The sequence below is a fragment of the Ranitomeya variabilis genome, chromosome 3 (genome assembly GCF_051348905.1).
Source record: "Ranitomeya variabilis isolate aRanVar5 chromosome 3, aRanVar5.hap1, whole genome shotgun sequence".
Classification (NCBI taxonomy): domain Eukaryota; kingdom Metazoa; phylum Chordata; class Amphibia; order Anura; family Dendrobatidae; genus Ranitomeya; species Ranitomeya variabilis.
Window position 1 is genome coordinate 262,717,223 of NC_135234.1, and position 22,135 is coordinate 262,739,357.

Consider the following 22,135-nt stretch of genomic DNA (forward strand, 5'->3'; position numbering starts at 1 on the left):
AGATGATAGAAGCGACCAGCAGAGAATCGATTTTCAGTCAAAGTTCATGAAATTGGCACATTCCCATTGTCAGGTGGGCTTCCTCGTAATGTCCTGCCGCTTTCACATCACATAGTCTAGAGCAGCTAATCAGGGGAAACTACCACAGCCTGGATAAAAGAGGAGGGCCAGCCAACTAGCACCATGTTATGCTTTTATAGTGTAGGGAATGGAGGTCAGAGCGCTCACTCCACATCAAGGCATAATCAAAATTGGATTGGATTGTAGCACATTGAAAATCAAAGTGGTAGTCTGTAATACTAAACCAAAGATTCAAGTGATATAGGAAGCTGGTGCACCTGCATAGTTATGTGTCTGTGAATACGTTGATCTGCAGTAACAGCACAGCAACATAATAACAGCATTTCTTTAAATCTTCACACACTGCAACTGCAAAGCAGGAGTGCAGTAGAATTCCCTGTGTCCTAATTTTCTAGCAAAGCGGAAGCCTGAAACCCAGGTGTTCTGTGGTATCTGGTACCAACATGTTAGCAGGAGATCTTTCAAATCCTGTAATTTGCCATCTGAGATCTCAACAGATTGAACCTGTTTTCCAGCTCATCCCAAAAGATGCCCAAGTCAACACATTAAACTATTTGTCTCATTTCTCAAACTACTGAAAACCAATTTTGCATTGTTGCAGTGCAACCTACCCAGCTAAAAAGGGCCAATCACTGATGAGATGCAGTGGGTCTGTAACAATATTTTGGAAGGTGGTGCATTTCAAATTAACATCTGCATGAATTTTAGGACCCAATGTTCCTTAGCTAAGAATTGTCCAGAGCATCACACTGCCTCTGCCAGCTAGACTTCTTTCCATAGAGCATCCTGGTACCATCTCTTCTCCAGGTAAGTGATGCACAAGAACCTGACTGTTTACATGATACAAAAGATAGTGTTTCATCACAGCAGACTGCCTCCACCTGTTATTTTATGGTACATTCTAATGATTATATGCTGATTTATCATAGCGAGCATGACATTTTTTACCAATTTATGCTTCAACAGTTAAGTTCAGTGGGATTGGACCAGACAATCTATCCTTCAGTTCTCCAGTGCCTCAATTCAATATGCTGATAGCTTATCATCATTCCTTGGATCACATTTGGTAGCTACTTACCACAGCATACTGGGAACACCATACAAGACCTGCTGTTTGGGAGATGCCCTAATGCAGTGGTCTAACAATCATAATTAGTTATCATAACAGCTCTCAGATATTTATGCTTGTCTATATCCAATACATCATCTTTAAAGTTGGCCATATACATTAGATAGCTGTCAGCCAAACAATGTTTTGGCCAGTGGTGGTCAGCCGTCCCTCCCATACACAGGGGCAATAGTTTGGCTGACCACTCCTGTGTTCTCAATGAGAAAGCCACAAACTGACACGTTGGCTGGCGGCACATCTCAGGGAGAACTATGCTATTGACAGTCCAAAATCAGTCATAAGCGATTCATATTTCTCCTGACTACCAGTTGGCCGGCGCCCCTAGAAACATTAGACCATTACCCATTGATATCAGCTGGTTAAGACAACTTTAGTCTAATATGTAAGGGGATGATTACTTTCTAACATAACCTACTTGTTGACATGTGCCAGCAACACAAAATAAATAAAGGGGCTGTCCATCCAACAAATCCATGCTTGAAAATAATAAGTGATAAACTATTACTTACCCAAAGAAGCCCCTGCCGCTTTAGTGGTGCTTCACTGTAGCTCTTCAGCGTTCCCTGCTCACATAACCACAAAGGCCAATGAGTGGCAGAAGCAATCATGTGTTGTAGGCAGGGCATCACCACTGCAGCACAGTCAAAGAACTTACCTTTTAAAGTGGCAGGGGCTTTAATGGGTAAGTAATACGTAATACATTGTCATGCATTAGCTACCTATGGCCGTCTTTCATTTATTGAACAACCCCTTTATTGTTCTTAACTTCACCTATTAGTGGTTTTATTGGTGTAGAAAAAACTTTCTTGTTTTATTTTTCATCACTTGAACTGGTATATGAAACACTTCAAATTCAAGATGAAGTGTCATTCATAGTTTATTCAGACATATTAGTGTTTCTAAAGGAAGATTATGCAGATCAAAAAATTCTGTGAAATTAGACGCCTCCATTTATACTTCTAATTAAACTTAACCTAAAAGGAAAATCAGTATCCCAAAAATGGTGATAAAAGGGGTTACCTCAAAATATGCCATAAATCCAGCCTGCTGTGTATATGGTGCAGCGGGAGCGCCACCGGATGTTGGAGCACCCAATCCATTGTTAGAGGGGTTAGAGAGTGTAAAAGTTTGTCCATAGGCTGGAAATCCGACCATGAGCTTTTCAGGTGCAGCGCCATTATTTTTCCAATAATTTAGGGCATAATCCTAACATATCAGAACAGATGAAAATGTGACAATTCAGTTTATAGATTCTTAATGAATGAGCACATACGACACTGTGGATCATCAGCTCCTCCTCACTATGCCTTAAGGACACTGTTCTCTTCTGGTTCTCCTCTATATCTATATCTCTCTGACCGCTCTTTCACTGTATCTTTTGCTGGTTCCTCCTCCTCTCACCTTCCCCTTACTCTTGGGGTTCCTCAAGGATCAGTCCTAGGCCCCCTCTTTTTCTCTTTGTATACCACCCCTATTGGACAAACAATCAGTAGATTTGGGTTCCAGTACATCTCTATGCTGACGACACCCAATTATACACTTCTGCTCCTGATATCTCACCTGCCTTTTTAGAAAACACCAGAGATTGTCTTACCGCTGTCTTCAACATCATGTCCTCCCTCTATCTGAAACTGAGCCTGTCAAAAACTGAACTTGTGTTTTCTCCCTCTACTAACCTACCTGTGCCTGACATTGCCATCTCCGTGTGTGGTTCCACCATTACCCCCAAGCAACATGCCCGCTGCCTTGGGGTCATACTTGATTCCGAGCTTTCATTCACCCCCCACATCCGATCACTGGCTCGCTCTTGTTATCTGCACCTCAAAAACATTTCTAGAATTTGACCTTTTCTTACTTTCGACTCTGCAAAAACTCTTACTGTTTTTCTTATTCATTCTCGTCTGGACTATTGTAGCTCTCTCTTAATCGGCCTCCCTCTTACCAAACTCTCCCCACTCCAATCTGTCCTGAATGCTGCAGCCAGGATCATATTTCTCACCAACCGTTATTACGATGCATCTACCTTGTGCCAGTCAATACACTGGTTACCCATCCACTCCAGAACCCAGTACAAACTTATTACCCTTATCCACAAAGCGCTCCATGGCTCAGCACCACCCTACATTTCCTCTCTGGTCTCAGTCTACCACCCTACCTGTGCTCTCTGTTCTGCTAATGACCTGAGGTTAGCATCCTCAATAATCAGAACCTCCCACTCACGTCTCCAAGACTTTACAAGTGCTGCGCCAATTCTTTGGAATGCACTACCCAGGTTAATACGATTAATACCCAATCCCCACAGTTTTAAGCATGCCCTAAAAACGCATTCGTTCAGACTGGCCTACCACCTCAATGCATTAACCTAACTATCCCTGTGTGGCCCATTCAAAAAACTTAAACCATAATCAGGTTCCTCGCATCATGATCCCATAAACTTTATTTATTTAATAGCACTCTGTGTCTGTACTGTTACATATTTAGGCTGTTAACTGGTTCATGCAGCTTTACATGAACACCCGAGCCTTACACTATGGCTAGTCCGAACAACTAAAGCAATTGTTACCATCCACCTCTCGTGTCTCCCCTTTTTCCTCATAGATTGTAAGCTTGCGAGCAGGGCCCTCATTCCTCTTGGTATCTGGTTTGATCTGTGTTTATTGTTATGCTGTAATGTCTATTGTCCGTACAAATCCCCTCTATAATGTAAAGCGCTGCGGAATATGTTGGCACTATATAAATAAAATTATTATTATTATTATACATAAAAGATAAAGAGATACATACAAATAACATACCACATTGAAATAGATATAACCACCCTGATCAGCTGGGCCCTGGTAAAGCGGGCTATTCTCTCCTGTAAATCCTTCCCCTGATCCTCGCAAATCATATGTCATTACATTAATAAGATCCAAGTACCTGGGGATAAAATGGAACAATGAACACAATTGCACACAATTACCTACCCCAAAAGTAATTAAGGTTTTCTGATTAAATACATTGTGATTCAGCCGTAATACACTGCTGTATGTTTTGTTATTCAGAATAGTGCAACTATTGGGCTACTAAAAATGTAGGATTAAATAGAAAGAAAGGAATGAAAAGACACATCCTAATGCCTGTTTCTGAGTTGTTGTTTTATGATGTGCATTATGCTAACATTATAGCATGTGTTATTGTTAATTTAAAGAGGACCTTTCACTAGTTTTTATTTTGGCTGGTTTTTGCTATTATTTTATCTTCGCTGCTCCCCTGAATATGCTGTTTTCCTTTTTTTTCCTTTTTTTTTTTTTTTTTTTTAAATCCACCCATACAGCTTCATAGATACAGCATTTCTATGTAGTATTCATTGATATGGTCTTTACCAAAGGGGCATTGCTCGCAGGGTAATAAAGCATAATAATAGAGTAGCCAAAAGACTAGAGACGAGCGAATATCTTCGGCTTACCAAATAAGCTGCATCGGGAACCCGGCTAACTGGAGTGCTCCGATAATCAGGTGTCCGCAGCTGCATGTGTCACGGCTGTGTAATAGTCACAACACATGCATGGAGCGCCTGTTTATTGGGTTCTCCATGCATGTGTTGCTCATCTCTACAAAAGACATGCCCCCCAGAGAATCCTGCGAGGGGGGGGAGTGGCTCACAAGATTTTCTGGGGGTGTCTTTAGGCTAATTTTTACACTGTGAACAACACCCCTCTGGTAAAGACCATAAAAATTAGTACTAAATAAAAGGGACCATATAACTAGGACCATATGGCAGAAAAAGAAAGTATTAAATTTTTAGGGGAGCAGCGGGGAATAAGGACAAAAACTGGCCACATTAACAGCAGATATTCTTTAACATTGAATTAATTCTCAGACTACGGAATTTGCATGCATTCAGCAAAATAGATGATTGTGCTAAGTATTGGCTGATTCTCAAGAATAGGGCTGAGGTGGAATAACACAGACAATAAACAAGTATGGTGCCGTTTTTGTATGAATATACATTGACCACATTTGCACAGAACCTGATTAGTGACTTATTTTGGGGGAAAAAAAACATACTGAGATAGTTGTGGAATTTGATATCCATTTGCAATGGTGGACTTGCCAGCAGACACAGCAGCAGACATGAGCAGACGAGGTCTATTGGTTTGACTACCTTCCTGCACAAATGCCGCATTCATTTCCTAAAATGCAGAAATATTAGGAACAATACATTTTGTGTCAAAATACTTAATGTAAGTGGAACACAAGTGCGAATCCCATAGGTGTAGACAACAAATAATTTTACCTGTAGCAAAACAGAAAACTGTTGCTGAGTTTGTGGTGGGCTGCCTCTGTCTGAGTCACCAGGATACTCCCAGTCAATGTCCAATCCATCAAACCCATACTGTCTTAGAAATTTAATGACAGAGGTGATGAATGTCTGACGGTTCGCTGAACTGGATACCATGGCATTAAACCTATAGGATGAAAGAAATCCTTAAAATTAGAGATGAGTGAAACGATTTGATACATATTGAATTTGTTTATTTGTTTTTTGGAAATTGCTGAACTTGGCGAATTTAAACAATTTTGCATTTCACTTCGCTACTATTATACACATTGCGGCAATTTGCAGAATCTAAAAAGCAAACTAGTATTTCAAAGAGATTTGCTATTTTAAAGGGATCACATAAACTGGGGGAGGTGTCCCCATAATGCCTTTGCAGCTGTCACAAACATGATATAACACAGTGAATCAAGAAAGGCTGTCATAGCCTGTATAAAAGCAGAAACAGGAAAGGTAGCAGCCATTTTGTGGTGATTCTTGAGAATATATCAGTGCTCTTAGCTTAGCCATAGACATAAGGAGAGAAAGCCAAAAAATTGGACTACTTATTCAGATAGTGTTTGTGACAGCTCAACAATCAATATTAGGGTGTGAGGAAAAGAGAATAGTGTCATACAAATATTTGAGTCTAACTGAAATTTTTGCAGTACTTCTGAATTGCAGCAGATAGTTTTGCCACAAACCAAAATTTTAGTAAAACTTAAATTTATGTATATTTAAAAAACATTTGCTTATTTCTACGTGTAACGATAAAGCACGACATACACACAACATTGTTTAAAGTGATTATTTTGGTAATGTCATCATATTTCCAAGCAGGGTGTCCCACCTATCAGTCAGAGCAGAGATCTACAACCAATACGTCAATCTACAAAGGCCAGTGTGTGTTACTACACGTCTTTGGAGTTTTCAAATTTAGGTCTGTATATCTACCACAACAATTCCAAAATAGTTGGGACAATTTGAAAAATGTAATAATTAAAATAAACAATTTCAAAATCTCTTAATGTCATATTTTATTCAGAACATAGCACACATATTAGAACACAAAAGTGAGATATTTTTCTATTTCATTTAAAAAATAAAAAGATAACCTTTCACCACTTTGAGCATGTTAAACTAGCCACATTGATGGAGTAATTGCTGGAGAGCTAAGTAAAGTTTTTATTTTACAATTTCTCCTCTCCTATGAGGATATATTAGCTTGCAAAATTTAGGTTATAATTTATGAAAAGCCCAACTGAGATTTGTCTCAGAGGACGTTTACTTCTACCCCTGCATGACGTTGACCAATCATAAGCAGGTAGAAACACACAGAGGAAAAAAAGAACATGTTTGTCTGCCTCATTAATCTCTGCAGCTATTGTATAGAGGCACAGCAGAGCTAAGTTATGTATTATTACAAAACCTTCTAGATGTGTAAATCTAGAAGTGGAAAACAGAGTGCACAATAGGGTGATACCCTATAGAGGGAGAGCAGGAAAGTACTGGTTACGCTCACCTGATGGAGTTGTGACAGGCACAATTCCTATGTAGGCATGAAGAAAAACAGCTGCTGCTATCCCGTGGCGGGGGATAAATCCTCCTGGAGATATTGGATCCATTTAGATGAACACATAGGTGGGCTGCACTGCTTTTTCAAGTAATAATAACCAATGTCATTTGTTTTTTTCACTTGAAAAAGATTGCATTGAGACGTGTTGTGAATAAAAAGCCTTTTTTTATTATCATCTCTGAGAATTGATTTACTCCAGCAGCACAACCCACCTACATGTTCATGCAACTGGATCCATACTCTTCCAGATCTCATCTCTCCGCAGTGTGGGGGAATGGTGAGAGCTGACAGCACTGTGAGCTGCGATATTGAAGTGTTATATGTATTAAAATTATTAGTATATTATATTGGTTTCAGTACATTTAATTTGGTATATCAATGCTGTAAAAATAATAATAAATAACATATCCATGTATCACATTGGTTGTAAAGACTAGTACACATAATTAAGGGTATGTGTGCACAAAGTCTTTTTCCAGCTAAATCAGCCAGGAACCGACCTATAACGCACTAAAAATGTAAAAAAGAATGAACATAATGTACAGCAATGTCAAAAAGGCTTAATGTGTGTAAGCTACATCTTTTGTAACTTGTTTTTAGAGTTTAGCAAATTTGCTTGTGTCCCTGCTTCTTCTGCAAGCTGTAGTGCTTACTGAGTAAGCTGCAGAGGGAACCCGGATACCTGGAGCGTGGCAGCCGATCAGCAGTCCGGCGCTGCAGCTGCATGTGTCACAACTGTCTGATGGTCACTGCACATGCTTGGAGGGCCTGTGCGTTGGGCTTTCCATGCATGTGTTGTGACTGTCACACAGCCGTGACACATGCAGCTGCAGTGCCGATCAGCTGGTGCCATCCAGGAAGCCGGGTTCCCTCTGCAGCTTATTCGGTAAGCGCTATAGCTTGCCGAATAAAAGGGAACCTGAACAAATTCGCTCAACTCTAGTTGTTTTAACCACTTCAGGCTTCAGAAGATGTGAAGCGGATAAAGGAAGTGACCGGTCCATTGTTCAGGCTCCTTTTTGCTTGGAAGCTATTACTATGATAAATATAATTGAAAAAACACAACAGGAGCAAAAGACATCAGAAAAGACAATCTTGAGGGAAAAGACATTTTCTTGAAGTGTTATTTGCTTCAAAAACAATGGTGGAACAGAAGCATCTAAAAGATGCCATGTGCCCATCACTGAAGGGCATAATGAGGTATGATTGCTTTGGCTGAATATACAGCTTTGGGGAGGCATTGGCTCTCCTTATTTATCTCAGTTGTATTGAGTCTTGCTCCACTGGAAAAGCAATGCAAACTATGTCTCTCAGAGAATGAAAGAAAACTACCACTTATTGGAACTAGCTATCTATAAGTCAATGTAAGAACCTTTATAACAAGATGTAATCATGGCCAGGGATGAATCCCAAGCCATGAAACTCATAAACAGACATTTTGGGATGCTTGCCCCTCGTCAATGTAAAGCATGGTCTGACTGCCTGAATAAGGCACCTATGATGCACCTTTGGGGAAGGACTGAATATACAATAGAACAGACATTGAGAAAATAATTGTGTTTTACTATTACCCAGAAGTTCCATAGTTCCAGCCACCAACAGAGAGAAGAGTTTTCAGTTCACTGTTGCTACAAACAAGAAAAATAATGCAAGTTACATAAAGTTAATAATAATATAGGACTATACAAGTCTGTGAACAAAAGGCTGCTAGCCTGCTACACTAAATGTATTGTTTGTACTAAATGCTATAGTTATATCAGCAGAGCCTAAGTGCTGGCTGTAACCCAGATGACTACATAGTTGTACCCCACTGTTTGCTCAATGTAGAGAAGTTTTGGAAGATCATGCTCATTTTGTCCAAAAGTGTTGGAACTTAATATATATGATATCTGGCAATATTTAAATTGCAATAGTACATGACACCAAATGTGTCTAAATGTATTTGAGTAACAGCTGATCTGCGGTACCCAGAAGCATATGGTAAACCGTGGTGTCTCCAGTAACAACGATCGGTGGGTATGCCAAGTCTTGAACACCCAATAATCGCTTATTGATAACTTATCCTAGAGATAGGTCATTAATATCAAAGGTTTGGAAAACCCATTTAAACACAATTTTGTTTTTCTAATATAAAAAGATCTTTTTTTAGAACAATTCTCTTTTAGTTAAAAAAAAGTATTGGAGCTGAATTTTTCTGATAAAAAGCTCCAAATAGTGCTGCCAGCACATGGAAGAGATTATGAGGTTTCTGCACAAGTTAAACTCTATAATAAAATCTTTGGGGCAGATTTATTAAGACTGGCATTGCCCATGCCCGTCTTAAAATAGGTCCCAAGCCACTTAATTAATTTGGCACATCTTCTTTGTGGTAGGCGCCTCCATGCTCCATGCTCCTCGCCAAAAAATCTACTCCAGTCAATGACTTTAGTAGCATTTCTGGCATAGGAAATGTCGACACCTTTATTGAATTAGACAAGCGAACATAGCCACTCCCTATTCTGTCCCATCTCTTCCCCAACTCCACCCATTTTTATTAAATTGCTTCAAAGTGGCATGAAGACACCAAAAGTCACAACATTTTTGTGCAACTACATATTGCATAACATTTTGATGACTTTTTAAAAGTATTTTACAACAGTTTTCAAAACAACTTTGATGAATTGGGCCCTATGTAGTAAACAGTTTCCCAACCCCTTCACAATGATTTGGAAAATGGGAAGCCAACATTGTTTTACTTACAGGGAACCTATCACCAGGTTTTACACAATATAATGTAGGACCAGCACCTGTAAGCTCTCTGTTTCAGCATACTAGAATTGTATATATATATATATATATATATATATATATATATATATATATATATATATATATATATATATATATACATACTGTATATACAGTATGTCCCCAGTTAGCTGTACCTAACACACAAAAAATTGCTTTTATTATATTCATCTACGGGGCAGTCTAGTCCGATAGGCGTCACTGGTTTTGATACGGCAATTCATGCAATCAATGTTCTCCTTCTTGCTCCATGAGGATGAAATGTCCTACATCAAGTAAACAGTGTCCTCCATCGCACTTCTCTCTGCCCTGCCGAGGTCAGAGCAAAGTACTGCATGCAGCGGCGCACTTTGGCCCTTCACCATGCATGTGCATTACAGTACTTTGCTCTGCCCTCGGCAGGTGCAGAGAAGCGTGATGGAGGACACTGTGGATGACGATGCTCTTTTAGGCTACTTTCACACTAGCGTTAACTGCATTACGTTTCAAAACGTCTTTTTTCAGAAAAAACGCATCCAGCAAAACTTTTTGCTGGATGCGTTTTTTTCCCATAGACTTGTATTGGCGACGTATGGCGACGGATTGGCATACGTCGTGTACGTTTTACGACGGATGCGTCGAAATTTGGCGACACGTCGTCTCAAAAAAACGTAGATTGTAACGTTTTTTGTCTCCGCCTAAAAAACGTGTCGCGACGCATCCTGCGGCACACGTCGTTGGCTGCAATGGAAGCCTATGAGCGACGGATGCGTCGGGACACGTCGTACGACGCAATGCAGCGCTGCAATACGTTTTTTTTACACTGAGCATGCTCAGAAGAAGTATTTTGTTGCCAATTGGTCAGACACCCCCAAATCTATATAAACCTGGCCTGGGCCTTGAACCCCACATATGCCAGCAAGACACAGAGAAGCAAAGAAGCCTGCCAGCAAGAGCCAGCCTGCCACAAGACCCCAGCCAAGCACAAGACCCCAGCCAGCCTGTCACAAGACTGCAGCCAGCCTGCCACAAGACTCCAGCCATCCTGCCACAAGACTCCAGCCATCCTGCCACAAGACTCCAGACATCCTGCTACAAGACTCCAGCCACCATAGCCAGTGTGAGTATTGCAATTTTAGTGTGCATCTGTGTGCCTGTGCATTTCTGTGTGTATGAGGTACTACTGACTACAGCAAGAGCTTAAAACCTGAAGAGAACCTGAGGCCTGCCATCGTCCTGCACCAGCCAGTGCCATGCTAGAGTCCAGATCCACCATGATGCCAGCCACTGTGAAGACCTGCTGCTTCAGCCAAAGGATTGTCAGCCTTTTGTATGTGTGTGTGTGTATGCGTCTTCTGATTGGTTTCACCTTTCTGCCTTTGTTGTACATATGTGTATTTGCATAAAGCTATGTGCGTGCATGTGTATGTGTGCATTTTTGGACGGCTGTGTGCTTTTGTACCATGTGCCTGCACCATATTATGCCTTTGCCAATTTTATGCCTGTTCATGTGGGAGGGTATGTGTCCATGTGCAGGATTGCATCAGGATGTGGTCAGGATTTTCCATCAGTATTTGTACGCCAAAACCAGGAGTGGGTGATAAAAGCAAAAGTGTGCCTGTTTTCGTATTATACTTTACCTAATTTTTACACTCCTGGTTTTGGCTTACAAATACTGATGGGAAATCCTGCCCAAATTCTGATGCGATCCTGAATGTGGACACATACCATGCATGTTTTTTGGGTACGTCTTGTTGATGGCATGTGCATTTGTCCATGCTGTATAATTGGTTATTTGCCTTTTTCTGATGTATTGACTGTATAGTGGTCTGTGCAGCATGTGGTTTAAATTTTTTTTTTTTTTTTTTTTTTAAATCTGATGTGTTTTTTAAAAAAGTCTAGCGGTGTGCAGCTTGTGGTTTGAATGTGTGAGTGTGGGGTTTTTCTATTTAATAAAAGTGTTGAATTTTTTTTTATTACAGTTATAACCATTTGCAGTTGAAGTACTTGTATTTAAAATAAAGAGCATGTCAGCTCCTTGTGATTTTTAAAAAAAAAAGTGCAAAAAAAAAATTATAATAAAATGTTTATTAAAAAAATGTCCGTAGTATTATTTCATAAAGGTAAATTTAAAACTGGTGTATGTACCAATGGTTACACATGCAATACAGGGTTGGTTGAGGGCTCATTTTTTTTAATAAAGGTTAACCTGTAAAGTATTTTTTTTTTTTTTTGGGGGGGGGAGAGGTTATTTATTTTAAATAAAATGTGTCAAATATATTTTTTCATGGTGTTAACATTAAAAAATTTTGTTTTTTGGGACATGGAAATGAATGGTATAACGTGCAACTTTTTGGGGGGGTTTTGGTGTTCACCTGTATGAACATTTCTGACATCATTTTAGTAGGGTGTTTATCATTGAACATTACCTAGTTCAGGGGGTGGTCTAACTATAGATCCATTATACATATAACAGATAAACCAGGACCGCAGCCGCTGCCCACCAGGACACAGCCGCTGCCCACCAGGACCACAGCTAAAGAGCTAGAAGTAAGTTTTGAAGACCCCAATCTGCTACTTCAATGTGTCGAGCAGATTGCAAGTGTGTCTTTAACTTACAGAACCACCAGGACACAGCCGCTGCCCACCAGGACACAGCCGCTGCCCACCAGGACACAGCCACTGCCCACCAGGACACAGCCGCTGCCCACCAGGACCACAGCTAAAGAGCTAGAAGTAAGTTTTGAAGACCCCAATCTGCTACTTCAATGTGTCGAGCAGATTGCAAGTGTGTCTTTAACTTACAGAACCACCAGGACACAGCCGCTGCCCACCAGGACACAGCCGCTGCCCACCAGGACACAGCCACTGCCCACCAGGACACAGCCGCTGCCCACCAGGACCACAGCTAAAGAGCTAGAAGTAAGTTTTGAAGACCCCAATCTGCTACTTCAATGTGTCGAGCAGATTGCAAGTGTGTCTTTAACTTACAGAACCACCAGGACACAGCCGCTGCCCACCAGGACACAGCCGCTGCCCACCAGGACACAGCCACTGCCCACCAGGACCACAAAACGATGTCCTCTTCTGACAGCCCTCCTCCACAGCAACAGCGTGTATCGGTAAGTTAACACAAAATTTTTTTTTTTTTTTAAATTTCTTTAAATTAAATTTTTATGGATAACTACATGCATACATTATGTTTCAACAGGAAGCTGAATCAGATGAGGAGCTGTCAGAAGGGGGCGAGACGGGTGGAGAGATGCAAGTGGAGGAGGAACCAAGTGTAAGTAGTGGTGAAACAGTTGCTTCGCACATCACACTGCACCATACACAAAACAGATTACTAAACACCTGCCTACCTTAACTGAGAATTTGTTTCCTTCATTTCAGGCTGCTGCTGCTGCTCCTGCTGCTGCCGCTGAAGGCTCTCCCAGACAGTCCCAGAGTCGGCGGACTCGTCGCCACGGTCGGCCATCAGTGAGTTTTTTTTTTGGGGGGGAGGGGGATTCTATTGGTACTTTAGTATTTCAGTGTACTAATTTGTTTGTTTTCCTTTTTTTTTTTTTTTTTGACACAGGCTTCACAGCGTGCTCCCGCAGAAGAGGAGGATGATGATGATGACATTGACATCGATTGTCTCATCGAGGAGGTTCGCGAGCGGGAGCCGCTGTGGAACATGGCTGACCGCAGGCATGCTGATACCGGTGTCACCCGTCGGCTCTGGGACGAAGTGTGTCGCAACCTGTTTCCAAGGCGGGAGAGCCTTCATCCTCAGCAGCAGAGCAAACTAGGTAAGTATTCACTTTCCAGTGATGTTTTGAGCTGACTGTAATGTATTGCATTTACCAATTTTTTGTATTTTCTTTTGATTCTTGTCTTCACAGTTGGAAAGGTTAGGAAGCGGTGGCGGTCACTGAGGGATCGCTTTAAGAGGGAATTCAATGATGAGATGAAGGCCCCGAGTGGCTCTGCAGGAAGGAAGAGGAGCAGATATAAATATGGCCAGGCCCTCTCCTTCCTGAGGCGAACCATGCTAAGCAGAGTGTAAGTATTCTACAGCCCAATTATAACCATGTTAACCTGTCTACTTAGTTTGCTTTCAGTCAGGGCTTTTTCATTCCAATGTATTAATTTCTTTTGTTTTTTCTTTCACAGCACCTTCTCCAGCCACCGGGCGCCTGCATCTTCCTCTGCGCCCTCTGAAGCGATCCCTCCTGAGTCCGCCACTGAGGGCCACGTCGGTAGGCCCCACACCTCTGTCCCCTCCTCTGACCCCTCTGTCCTCTCCTCTGACCCCTCTGTCCCCTCCACTTCATCCGCCCCAAGCAGTGGAGCATTATTGCAGGCTTCATTGCTCGCATCTGATGCTGAACAGTTAGCGTTCCCTTTACCCCACCCCTCTGATCCTGCCACCTCGACACCACCATTAGGTTCGTGGCGGCAGCGCCAGAGGGGTCAGGAAAGGAGCTATGCTCCTGAGTTCTTACACCTGAATGCATCCTTCCAAGGCTCTTTCAAAATTTTGGGAGAGCAAGTGACTGCTGGTTTCAACATGGTGCAATCACGCATCAGTGAAACAAGCCAGGAAACCAGCAGTCGCTTGGATAGGCTGCATTCAGCTGTAAGTCCCGATCCGGCCAACCTTTTTTTCCAATCCATGCTCATGAGCATGGAGAAGCTTTCTTTTGAGCAACAGATGCGGGTAATGAATACCTGCCATAATGCTGCACTGCAGGCCATTAATGAATCGACCCACACACCTCACCACACCTCCACTCCAATTCCACACCAGGCCCCATTTCCACACCATACCCCCCATTACCAAACCCAGCCCCAATACCCACACCAGCAGCATTACCAAACCCAGCTCCAATCCCCACACCAGCACCATTACCAAACCCCACGCCACTCCCACTACCCTACCCAGTCACAATACCCGACCCAGTCCCCACAACAATCCCGGCCCCTAGACCAAATTACTTCCCCAATGTTTTCCTTACTGAACTTTTCTCTTCCACCTACCCCAACACCACCCCCCTCTGGTCAGCCTCTTGGTTTAACCCCCACTTCCACTGCACCCCAAACAAGTAGGGTTTCCCCACCTATCGACGTGGTCCAACCTTCCGGCACATCCTCCTCTCATATCTCCACCCAACACTTTGAAAATTTGTAAAGTGTGTAAATAAGATTCTAAAAAATGTTCTAATTTTTCTATAAAAATGTTGGAAAATATATATATATTTTTTTTGCAAAACAAAAAAAAAAAAAAAAAAAAAGAGTTAAAATAAAATTCGGATTACAATTCTACTCTTTGTGTGTGTGTGGATTTATTAAGGTAATATAATAAAAAAAGGTTTAATAAAAACAAACACCAGACATGTAAAGGGTATAACATAATGGTTTTACTAGCAAGAAAACCACGCTTTTGGGCCTTTTTTTTTGGGGGGGGGGCAGAAACACTTTTTTTACATAACCAAAACACATGGGAAACAGGTTACACATGGGAAACAGGTTACACAATCATGTCTTGCCACGGGATCCGCCCGACAGGTGAGACAAAATAATCGGCAAACTGGTCCCTCATCCTTGTAACTGAACTTGTAGAGCGAACCGAGCTGCTGCGGTAGTCCCACAAGGTGGTCTCCAACTCTTCATCATCCAAAGAAACGGGCTCCTTTGACAGGACAAAGTTGTGGAGCACCACACAGGCTTTAACTACCTCGTCTATAGTTGTTGTTTTCAGCTTGATAGCCGTCAGCAGAACTCGCCACTTCGCCGTCAATATGCCAAAGGAACACTCCACTACTCTTCGTGCTCTAGTAAGCCGGTAATTAAAGACCCGCTTGGTATGGTTTAAGTTCCGGCTACTGTACGGTTTCAGTAGGTGCAGCGACAGTTGAAAGGCTTCATCACCTACAAAGACATATTCCAGGGCTGGGTCATTTGTTCCTGGCAGTGGTCTGGCTGGCGGGAAATCGTAGCTCTCTCCATAAAGGCAACGACCCATCGGAGAGTTTTTAAACACTTGCGAATCATTGGACCGTCCATACGCTCCAATGTCCACGGCAAGGAACCTGCAGTTGGCGTCTGCAATAGCCATAAGGACGATGGAGAAATACTTCTTATAATTATAATACTCCGATCCTGTTCCTGCCGGTTTCGCAATCCTTATGTGTTTCCCGTCAACTGCACCCACACAATTAGGGAAATTGCAAATTTGCTGAAACTCTTCAGCACTTCGCAACCAGATTTCCGTGGATGGTTGGGGGATATACTCTGGTTGCAAAGTGGTCCAAACAGCCCGACATGTGTCCTTCACTATTCCAGAGATAGTTGAAATGCCCAGCCTGAACTGATAATGGAGCGAAGTCATAGATTCACCCGTAGCTAGGAAACTTTATAAAAAAAAAAAAAAAAAAATGTTAAAAATTGTTTGTCTGTGCAATTTTTTATAATATGGCACTGTTAATTTTTTTTAAAATGACAGGAGACCCAATAAAACCAGCATGAATCCGGTGTAAAAAAACAGTGGAATGTCCGCCAAGAAAACCCAAATTACATGCTGCAGAAAATAGTGCGCAATATGTCAGCGCAGTATTGTCTGCAGCATGTAATATAACATTCAAAATGACCAATGACAGGAAAAAAGCAGTTGCATGTCATCAAACCCAAAAAACCCCAAAAAAAAAAAACTGCAGAAAATGCAACGCAATATTTCAGCGCAGTATTTTCTGCAGTCTGTTATCTAACATTCAATATGAGCAATGACATTTAAATAAAGCAGTTGAATGTCCGCCAAGAAAACACAAACTACATGCTGCAGAAAATAGTGCGCAATATGTCAGCGCAGTATTGTCTGCAGCATGTAATATAACATTCAAAATGACCAATGACAGGAAAAAAGCAGTTGCATGTCATCAAACCCAAAAAAACCAAAAAAAAAAAAAACTGCAGAAAATGCAACGCAATATTTCAGCACAGTATTTTCTGCAGTCTGTTAACATTCAATATCAGCAATGACATTTAAATAAAGCAGTTGAATGTCCGCCAAGAAAACCAAAACTACATGCTGCAGAAAATAGTGCGCAATATGCCAGCGCAGTATTTTCTGCAGCATGTAATATAACATTCAATATCAGCAATGAAATAAAAAAAAGAGGCTTACCGCAGGGTCACCATCAGCCGCTCCGCCGGTGTGATGGCAAGCCTCATCCTTGTATCCTGTCTTCGGATGACATCCTCCAGTTTTGCAAGCAAAAAATCAAAATGTTCAATCCTCATCCGCACGTAGTTGTGGAATTTGTGTGGATTGTGCCGCAACTCCAGGTACAGAGTGGACTGGACACCCCGGGTCATCCGTAGTTGATTAATCGGATGAATCCACATTCGTCTTCGTCTCCGTTGCTGCAGAAGCATCCTACGCCTTTCCGCTGCCGCCTCCTTCTCCCGCACTATGATATCCAGGCGATTTGTCTCAAAGATAACGTCGGTAACCAAACTAGCAATCCTCCCAAGAACACCTTCCATCGCTGCCACAAAACTAAAACCCACAAAGATGGGCTGTAAATACAGTACTATATAGTTTTTCAAATTTTCCAGTAGCCAATCAAATTTTGGGAGCCTCCCCTTTTAAAAACGGATCCGTCGGAAAAACGGATACAACGGATGGTAAAACGTATGCAACGTATGCAACGCATCCAGTATTTTCGACGGAAACGTTTAGCGGATTTGCGACGGATCCGTCGAAATGCTGGATGCGTGGCATACGTTTGTCACCGTTTTTCAATTTTTTGACGCATCCGTTTTTTCGGCAAAAAAACGGATTTGCGACGTAATGCAGTAAACGCTAGTGTGAAACTAGCCTTAGGCAGTCACTTTGGAACAGTGATAAGGAGCAGGCCAGCTCAAGCTCCTGAACCTGTTTTCGGCCTGTTTTTTTGCTGACGCTGTACTGCAATAATTATTAGTCATGTAATCACTATCACTGCTACAAACTTCTTACAAAACCTAAGATGTTTTCCTCACCTGACATTTTCTCCGACCACACCCTGTCACCTACTGTGTGCCATCTCATTTATGTTCCCCCTGCCACTGTGCCCATTTGTCTTTATGTGGCCTGGCCATATTGCCTCTTCCCTCCAACCACTGCCACCCTTTCTTTGCAGTCAAAAGGGAAGGAGGCTGTCTGACAGAAAAAGTAGAGGAGCCAGCATCCGTATGTGGTAAAATCCATAGATTTTTATTAACGATATTACTAAAACTACAAGGATCATTAAAGCACCATAAAAGAAGGAGCTGACACTATTACACCTTTCAGGTCAATGCGCCCCTTAGCTATAGCATCAATAAACCAACTACACAAATGGCTATATATAGTGAAATAGACATTATTGATAACACTTGTTAGACTACACATTGGAACTAAAGAGACATTTCTAAGGCAAATTGCATTACTATTATATATACCCAGGTGCATACGTGCAAGAGTCCCATAAATATCTCATTTATAGGACTGGTAATAATTAATAATATTTGTTAGTCTGGAGATTGGAGTAATAAGAACATGTTTAAGACAGATTGAATTACTCCCATAATTACCGGAGTTTACCAAGACACCTTAAAGGTTTTATTTATTATTATTTTAAGTAAGCATTTTTTGTATACAGTATATGCCTATATGGATTGCAATATTTAGTGCAATGGGGCTGGAAGTTTTGAAGACTCGGGAGCAAGGAGCAACAAGTATCAGTGTATTTGTCTAGGCAGGGGTCGGTCTGGGGACTCAAATCATTTTGGGATCTGGTTAGAAGTCTGGATTCAGTTTGTGGACTGGAATCTGAATTAATTGAGAGATGACATGTGTGCTGCTTATGAGTAGAAAGGGTCCATTGAGGTCTGCCATGTGTGAGAGATAATAGAGCCTGCAGGGCCAGAAGCAGCAGCACGCACACTGTTTTGGTGCACTGTATAAGCAGCAACTTTAGTGCAATGTTTTTTTAAAACATTTTCCTACACTTCACAGATTATCCCTTTTGGTTCCCTACGGTGCCAGTGTGACGCCCGGGAGACCGAGGTACCCAGCACCAGATCAATGAGGTCCGTCTCTTGAGGGGGATGTCACTAGTGGCTTGACCCGGTGCTGTGGCCTCAGGCGATGCACAATGTAAGGGATATCATGAAGGAACAGACACTTACTTGATCAGCAGCAGGTCCTCTCAGCTGTTATGACCCCGATCCTGGATCGATGGCTATTGTCCAAATGAAAGATTGAGGCGCTGAAACGTTTAACCAGTTTACTTCAACAAAAAGGGATTTGTGACCAACACTGTCACCGGAGTCTGTATAAGAACTCTGAAATTACTTTGAACCTGTCAGGATTTCCACCTCTTATTATGCGCAGTTTCTGTATGGCCCTGCTGCTGTATGTCAACTGGCTGCCGGCCCAATCTGTCTCTTCTATGCTCTGGTTCGACGGACAACCCGAGTCCTTTTTTTGTCGGCTTTCCCCCTCTGGGAGTACCGCTGAACTCTGTGTCTGTTGCTGCGTCTTACCCTGGTGAAGCTGATATCACCTCACGTCCTTCTGGTTGCTGTATTATATATAATTAATATAGCCACGGATCCGGTATCCGTCTCTGCGCCTATTATGGGTAGTGATTATTGTTACCCGGTTCTCACAATGTCCTTTTTCTCTACTCCTCTTTTCCTACTATGGGTATTACGGGCCTATAATCCGTCATAGGGCTGTTAGGAGTTCAGTTATACGACCTCTCACTTTCAGCTCCTCAGCCCAACTGCCAGTCCTTTTCTCAAACCAGAATAGATCAAGGGGAGTCTCTGGAGCTCCCCCTTCTGGCCGGAGATGGTAGTGCAGTCTTGCTATTCTAGTATTTGTATTTGGTGTCAATAACTATTTTTGTGGCAAATACCCCTAGGGGCGCCACATCCCCCCTTAGTTAAGAACAGTACTCCGGGACTGTGGGATGATAACATTTTGAAATAACAATTGATATGTACAGAGTCTTAAAAATGAAAAGTTACAAAAACCACTCAAAGAAACCAAAAAAAAATGGAATTCTGTAAAAAGTCACTTCAAATAGCGTCCATTAATACAGTTCTATCCTTGAAGGTACTAGGAAGCAAAGTTCACAAAGCAGTCTTTCCGGAGCTTTGATTTAGTGTTTCTGGGCTGATAAAAAGTTCAAGAATATGCAAAAAGTTCATACAGGTAAGTCTCTGTAGGTACTGGGCTTAAACGTTACAGAACGATAACAATGACTATAGTCTTATAGTTGGTAATTGACCCTGGGTACTACGCTGGGATCTACGTAATAGCGGTGTCTCTTTATGTGGTGTATTACTGTCTACTGCGGATATAGTATCTGCCCTCTCTGCTAAAGATAATTCCACCACTATGAGGTTGGCAAGTCCACCGTGAATGGGATCACTCTGATCAGGAATCTGTTCTTCCTGACCTGGAACCTTTTGTAGTACAGGGTCAGCCTCTTCCTGTCTTGGGACTTCTAATATTGGATTCGGTGTTGGATAAAAGGCCACCATGGGAACCACTACTGCACCATGGTATGTTAGTAGGGTTTTGGGAAAGTCTCCTATACAGGTGTGATACATTTCCTCCTCTTTTTCCTTTACTGGTTGAACCTGTATGGGTTGAATAACTTCTGATTCTGGCAGGACAACTTCTGGCTCTTTCAACGTTTCCGGACATAATTTAAGATTGTCTCTTGACACTAGTACAGATGTTAAACCTCCATTTTTGCTAAGGAGACACATTTTAGGATTATCCATTCTTGTTGGTAAAACTGTGTAGGGTACGGCTTCCCATTGATTATCCAGTTTATTGGTTCGACGATTCCTCTTGAGTACTTGGTCACCCGGTCTTAATGGAGTTGCTAGAGCATTCTGGTTGAAAGTTCGCTCTTGTCTTTCTCTGGTTTGCTGGAGGCTTTTTTCCACACTCTCTTGTACTTGGTGATACTGCTTTTGCCGTACGACATCCCGATTGGAGTCTTGAACTTCTGCATCTGGTTTCAGAATTCCCATTTCTAGATCGATTGGCAATTGGCCGGGTCTTGCACGTATAAGATAAGCTGGGGTGCAGTTGGTAGAGCTCACCGGGACATGATTATACAGATCCACCAAGTCAGGCAATTTCTCTGGCCATTGATTCCTTTCCGTTTCAGGTAAAGTCTTTAGTAGGTCTATCACAATATGGTTCATCTTCTCACATAAGCCGTTTGTTTGCGGATGATAGGCCATCGTCCGGATCTTTTTGCAACCATACATATTACAGAATTCTCTGAAGATCTCTGATTCAAAGGCTGTACCCTGGTCAGTGAGAACCTGTTCCGGATATCCATGGGGTCTACAAAAGTACGTTTGGAACGCTTTGGCTGCTGTTTTTGCAGTCAGATCTTTTACAGGTACTACTACCAAGAAGCGCGAATAATGATCCACGATGGTCAAGGCATAGACGTAACCGGACCGGCTCGGTGTCAACTTCACGTGGTCCATGGCTACCAGTTCAAGTGGTTGTTTGGTGATTATGGGCTGCAGTGGTGCTCTTTGGCTCTTTTGATCGTTCCTTCTGAGGTTGCACGGGGCACAGTTTCTACACCACTGTTCGATTGATTTTCTCATCCCGACCCAATAAAATATTTCTCTCAGAAGTACTTCTAGCTTTTTCCAACCAAAGTGACCAGCACCATTGTGGCAAGCATCGAGGACCATCCTCACATCTTGTTTAGGCACGATAATCTGCCAAACCAATTCATGTGTTTTCGGATTGGTGTATCTTCTACAGAGTTTCCCTTGATACAGGAACATTTTGCCTCTCTCTTTCCAGAGTTGATGCGTCTCTTCTGGGGCATCCTCATCGGGATATGCACTTTGCTCAGTCAATAGTTCCTTCACTAGCTTCACAGCCGGATTGCTATCTTGGGTGTCAGCCCATCTATGGTGTGCTAGCGGATTAAAATTCACTTCTTGTTGTTTCTGATAGGTATTTGACTGATGATGTTTTACCTTGGGCTGATGAAAGGCTGGTAGTTCAATTTCTTCAAGCTCCCCCGTTTCTTCTTCTACATCTCTCAATTGTGGCATCCGGGATAGGGCATCGGCATTTCCATTTTTGCGACCTGCTCGATACTTGATCACGAAGTTGTAATTAGATAACCAGGCTATCCATCGCTGTTCTAACGCACCTAATTTAGCCGTGTCTAAGTGGGTCAATGGATTGTTGTCAGTATAGACAATAAATTCT

At 42.1% G+C, this 22,135-nt stretch overlaps 2 protein-coding genes across 2 annotated transcripts in view; one reads left to right on the top strand and one right to left on the bottom strand.

Moving 5' to 3' along the window:
- Positions 1–22,135, bottom strand: part of LOC143815811 (acidic mammalian chitinase-like) — a 45,639-nt gene that overhangs the window by 18,296 nt on the left and 5,208 nt on the right. The window contains exons 4-8 of the mRNA XM_077295427.1: positions 8,658–8,714; positions 5,490–5,661; positions 5,261–5,385; positions 4,006–4,129; positions 2,231–2,416 (exon numbers count right to left, since the gene is read on the bottom strand). Of these exons, the coding sequence (XP_077151542.1) occupies positions 2,231–2,416; positions 4,006–4,129; positions 5,261–5,385; positions 5,490–5,661; positions 8,658–8,714 (664 nt within the window). The remainder of the gene's footprint in view (positions 1–2,230; positions 2,417–4,005; positions 4,130–5,260; positions 5,386–5,489; positions 5,662–8,657; positions 8,715–22,135) is intronic.
- On the top strand, positions 11,325–15,749 carry LOC143815810 (uncharacterized). The gene is made up of 6 exons (XM_077295426.1): positions 11,325–12,974; positions 13,064–13,138; positions 13,246–13,332; positions 13,433–13,646; positions 13,740–13,899; positions 14,011–15,749. The coding sequence occupies exons 1-6, from the start codon at positions 12,807–12,809 to the stop codon at positions 15,026–15,028; spliced, it is 1,722 nt and encodes a 573-aa protein (XP_077151541.1). The 5' UTR covers positions 11,325–12,806; the 3' UTR covers positions 15,029–15,749.

Bases quoted from the DNA above. Each gene is read 5' to 3' on its own strand.
- LOC143815810 (XM_077295426.1), top strand. From the start codon at position 12,807: ATGTGTCGAGCAGATTGCAAGTGTGTCTTTAACTTACAGAACCACCAG. The intron at 13,333-13,432 runs GTGAGTTTTTTT...TTTTTGACACAG, and splicing joins GTCGCCACGGTCGGCCATCA to GCTTCACAGCGTGCTCCCGC. The intron at 13,647-13,739 runs GTAAGTATTCAC...TTGTCTTCACAG, and splicing joins TCAGCAGCAGAGCAAACTAG to TTGGAAAGGTTAGGAAGCGG.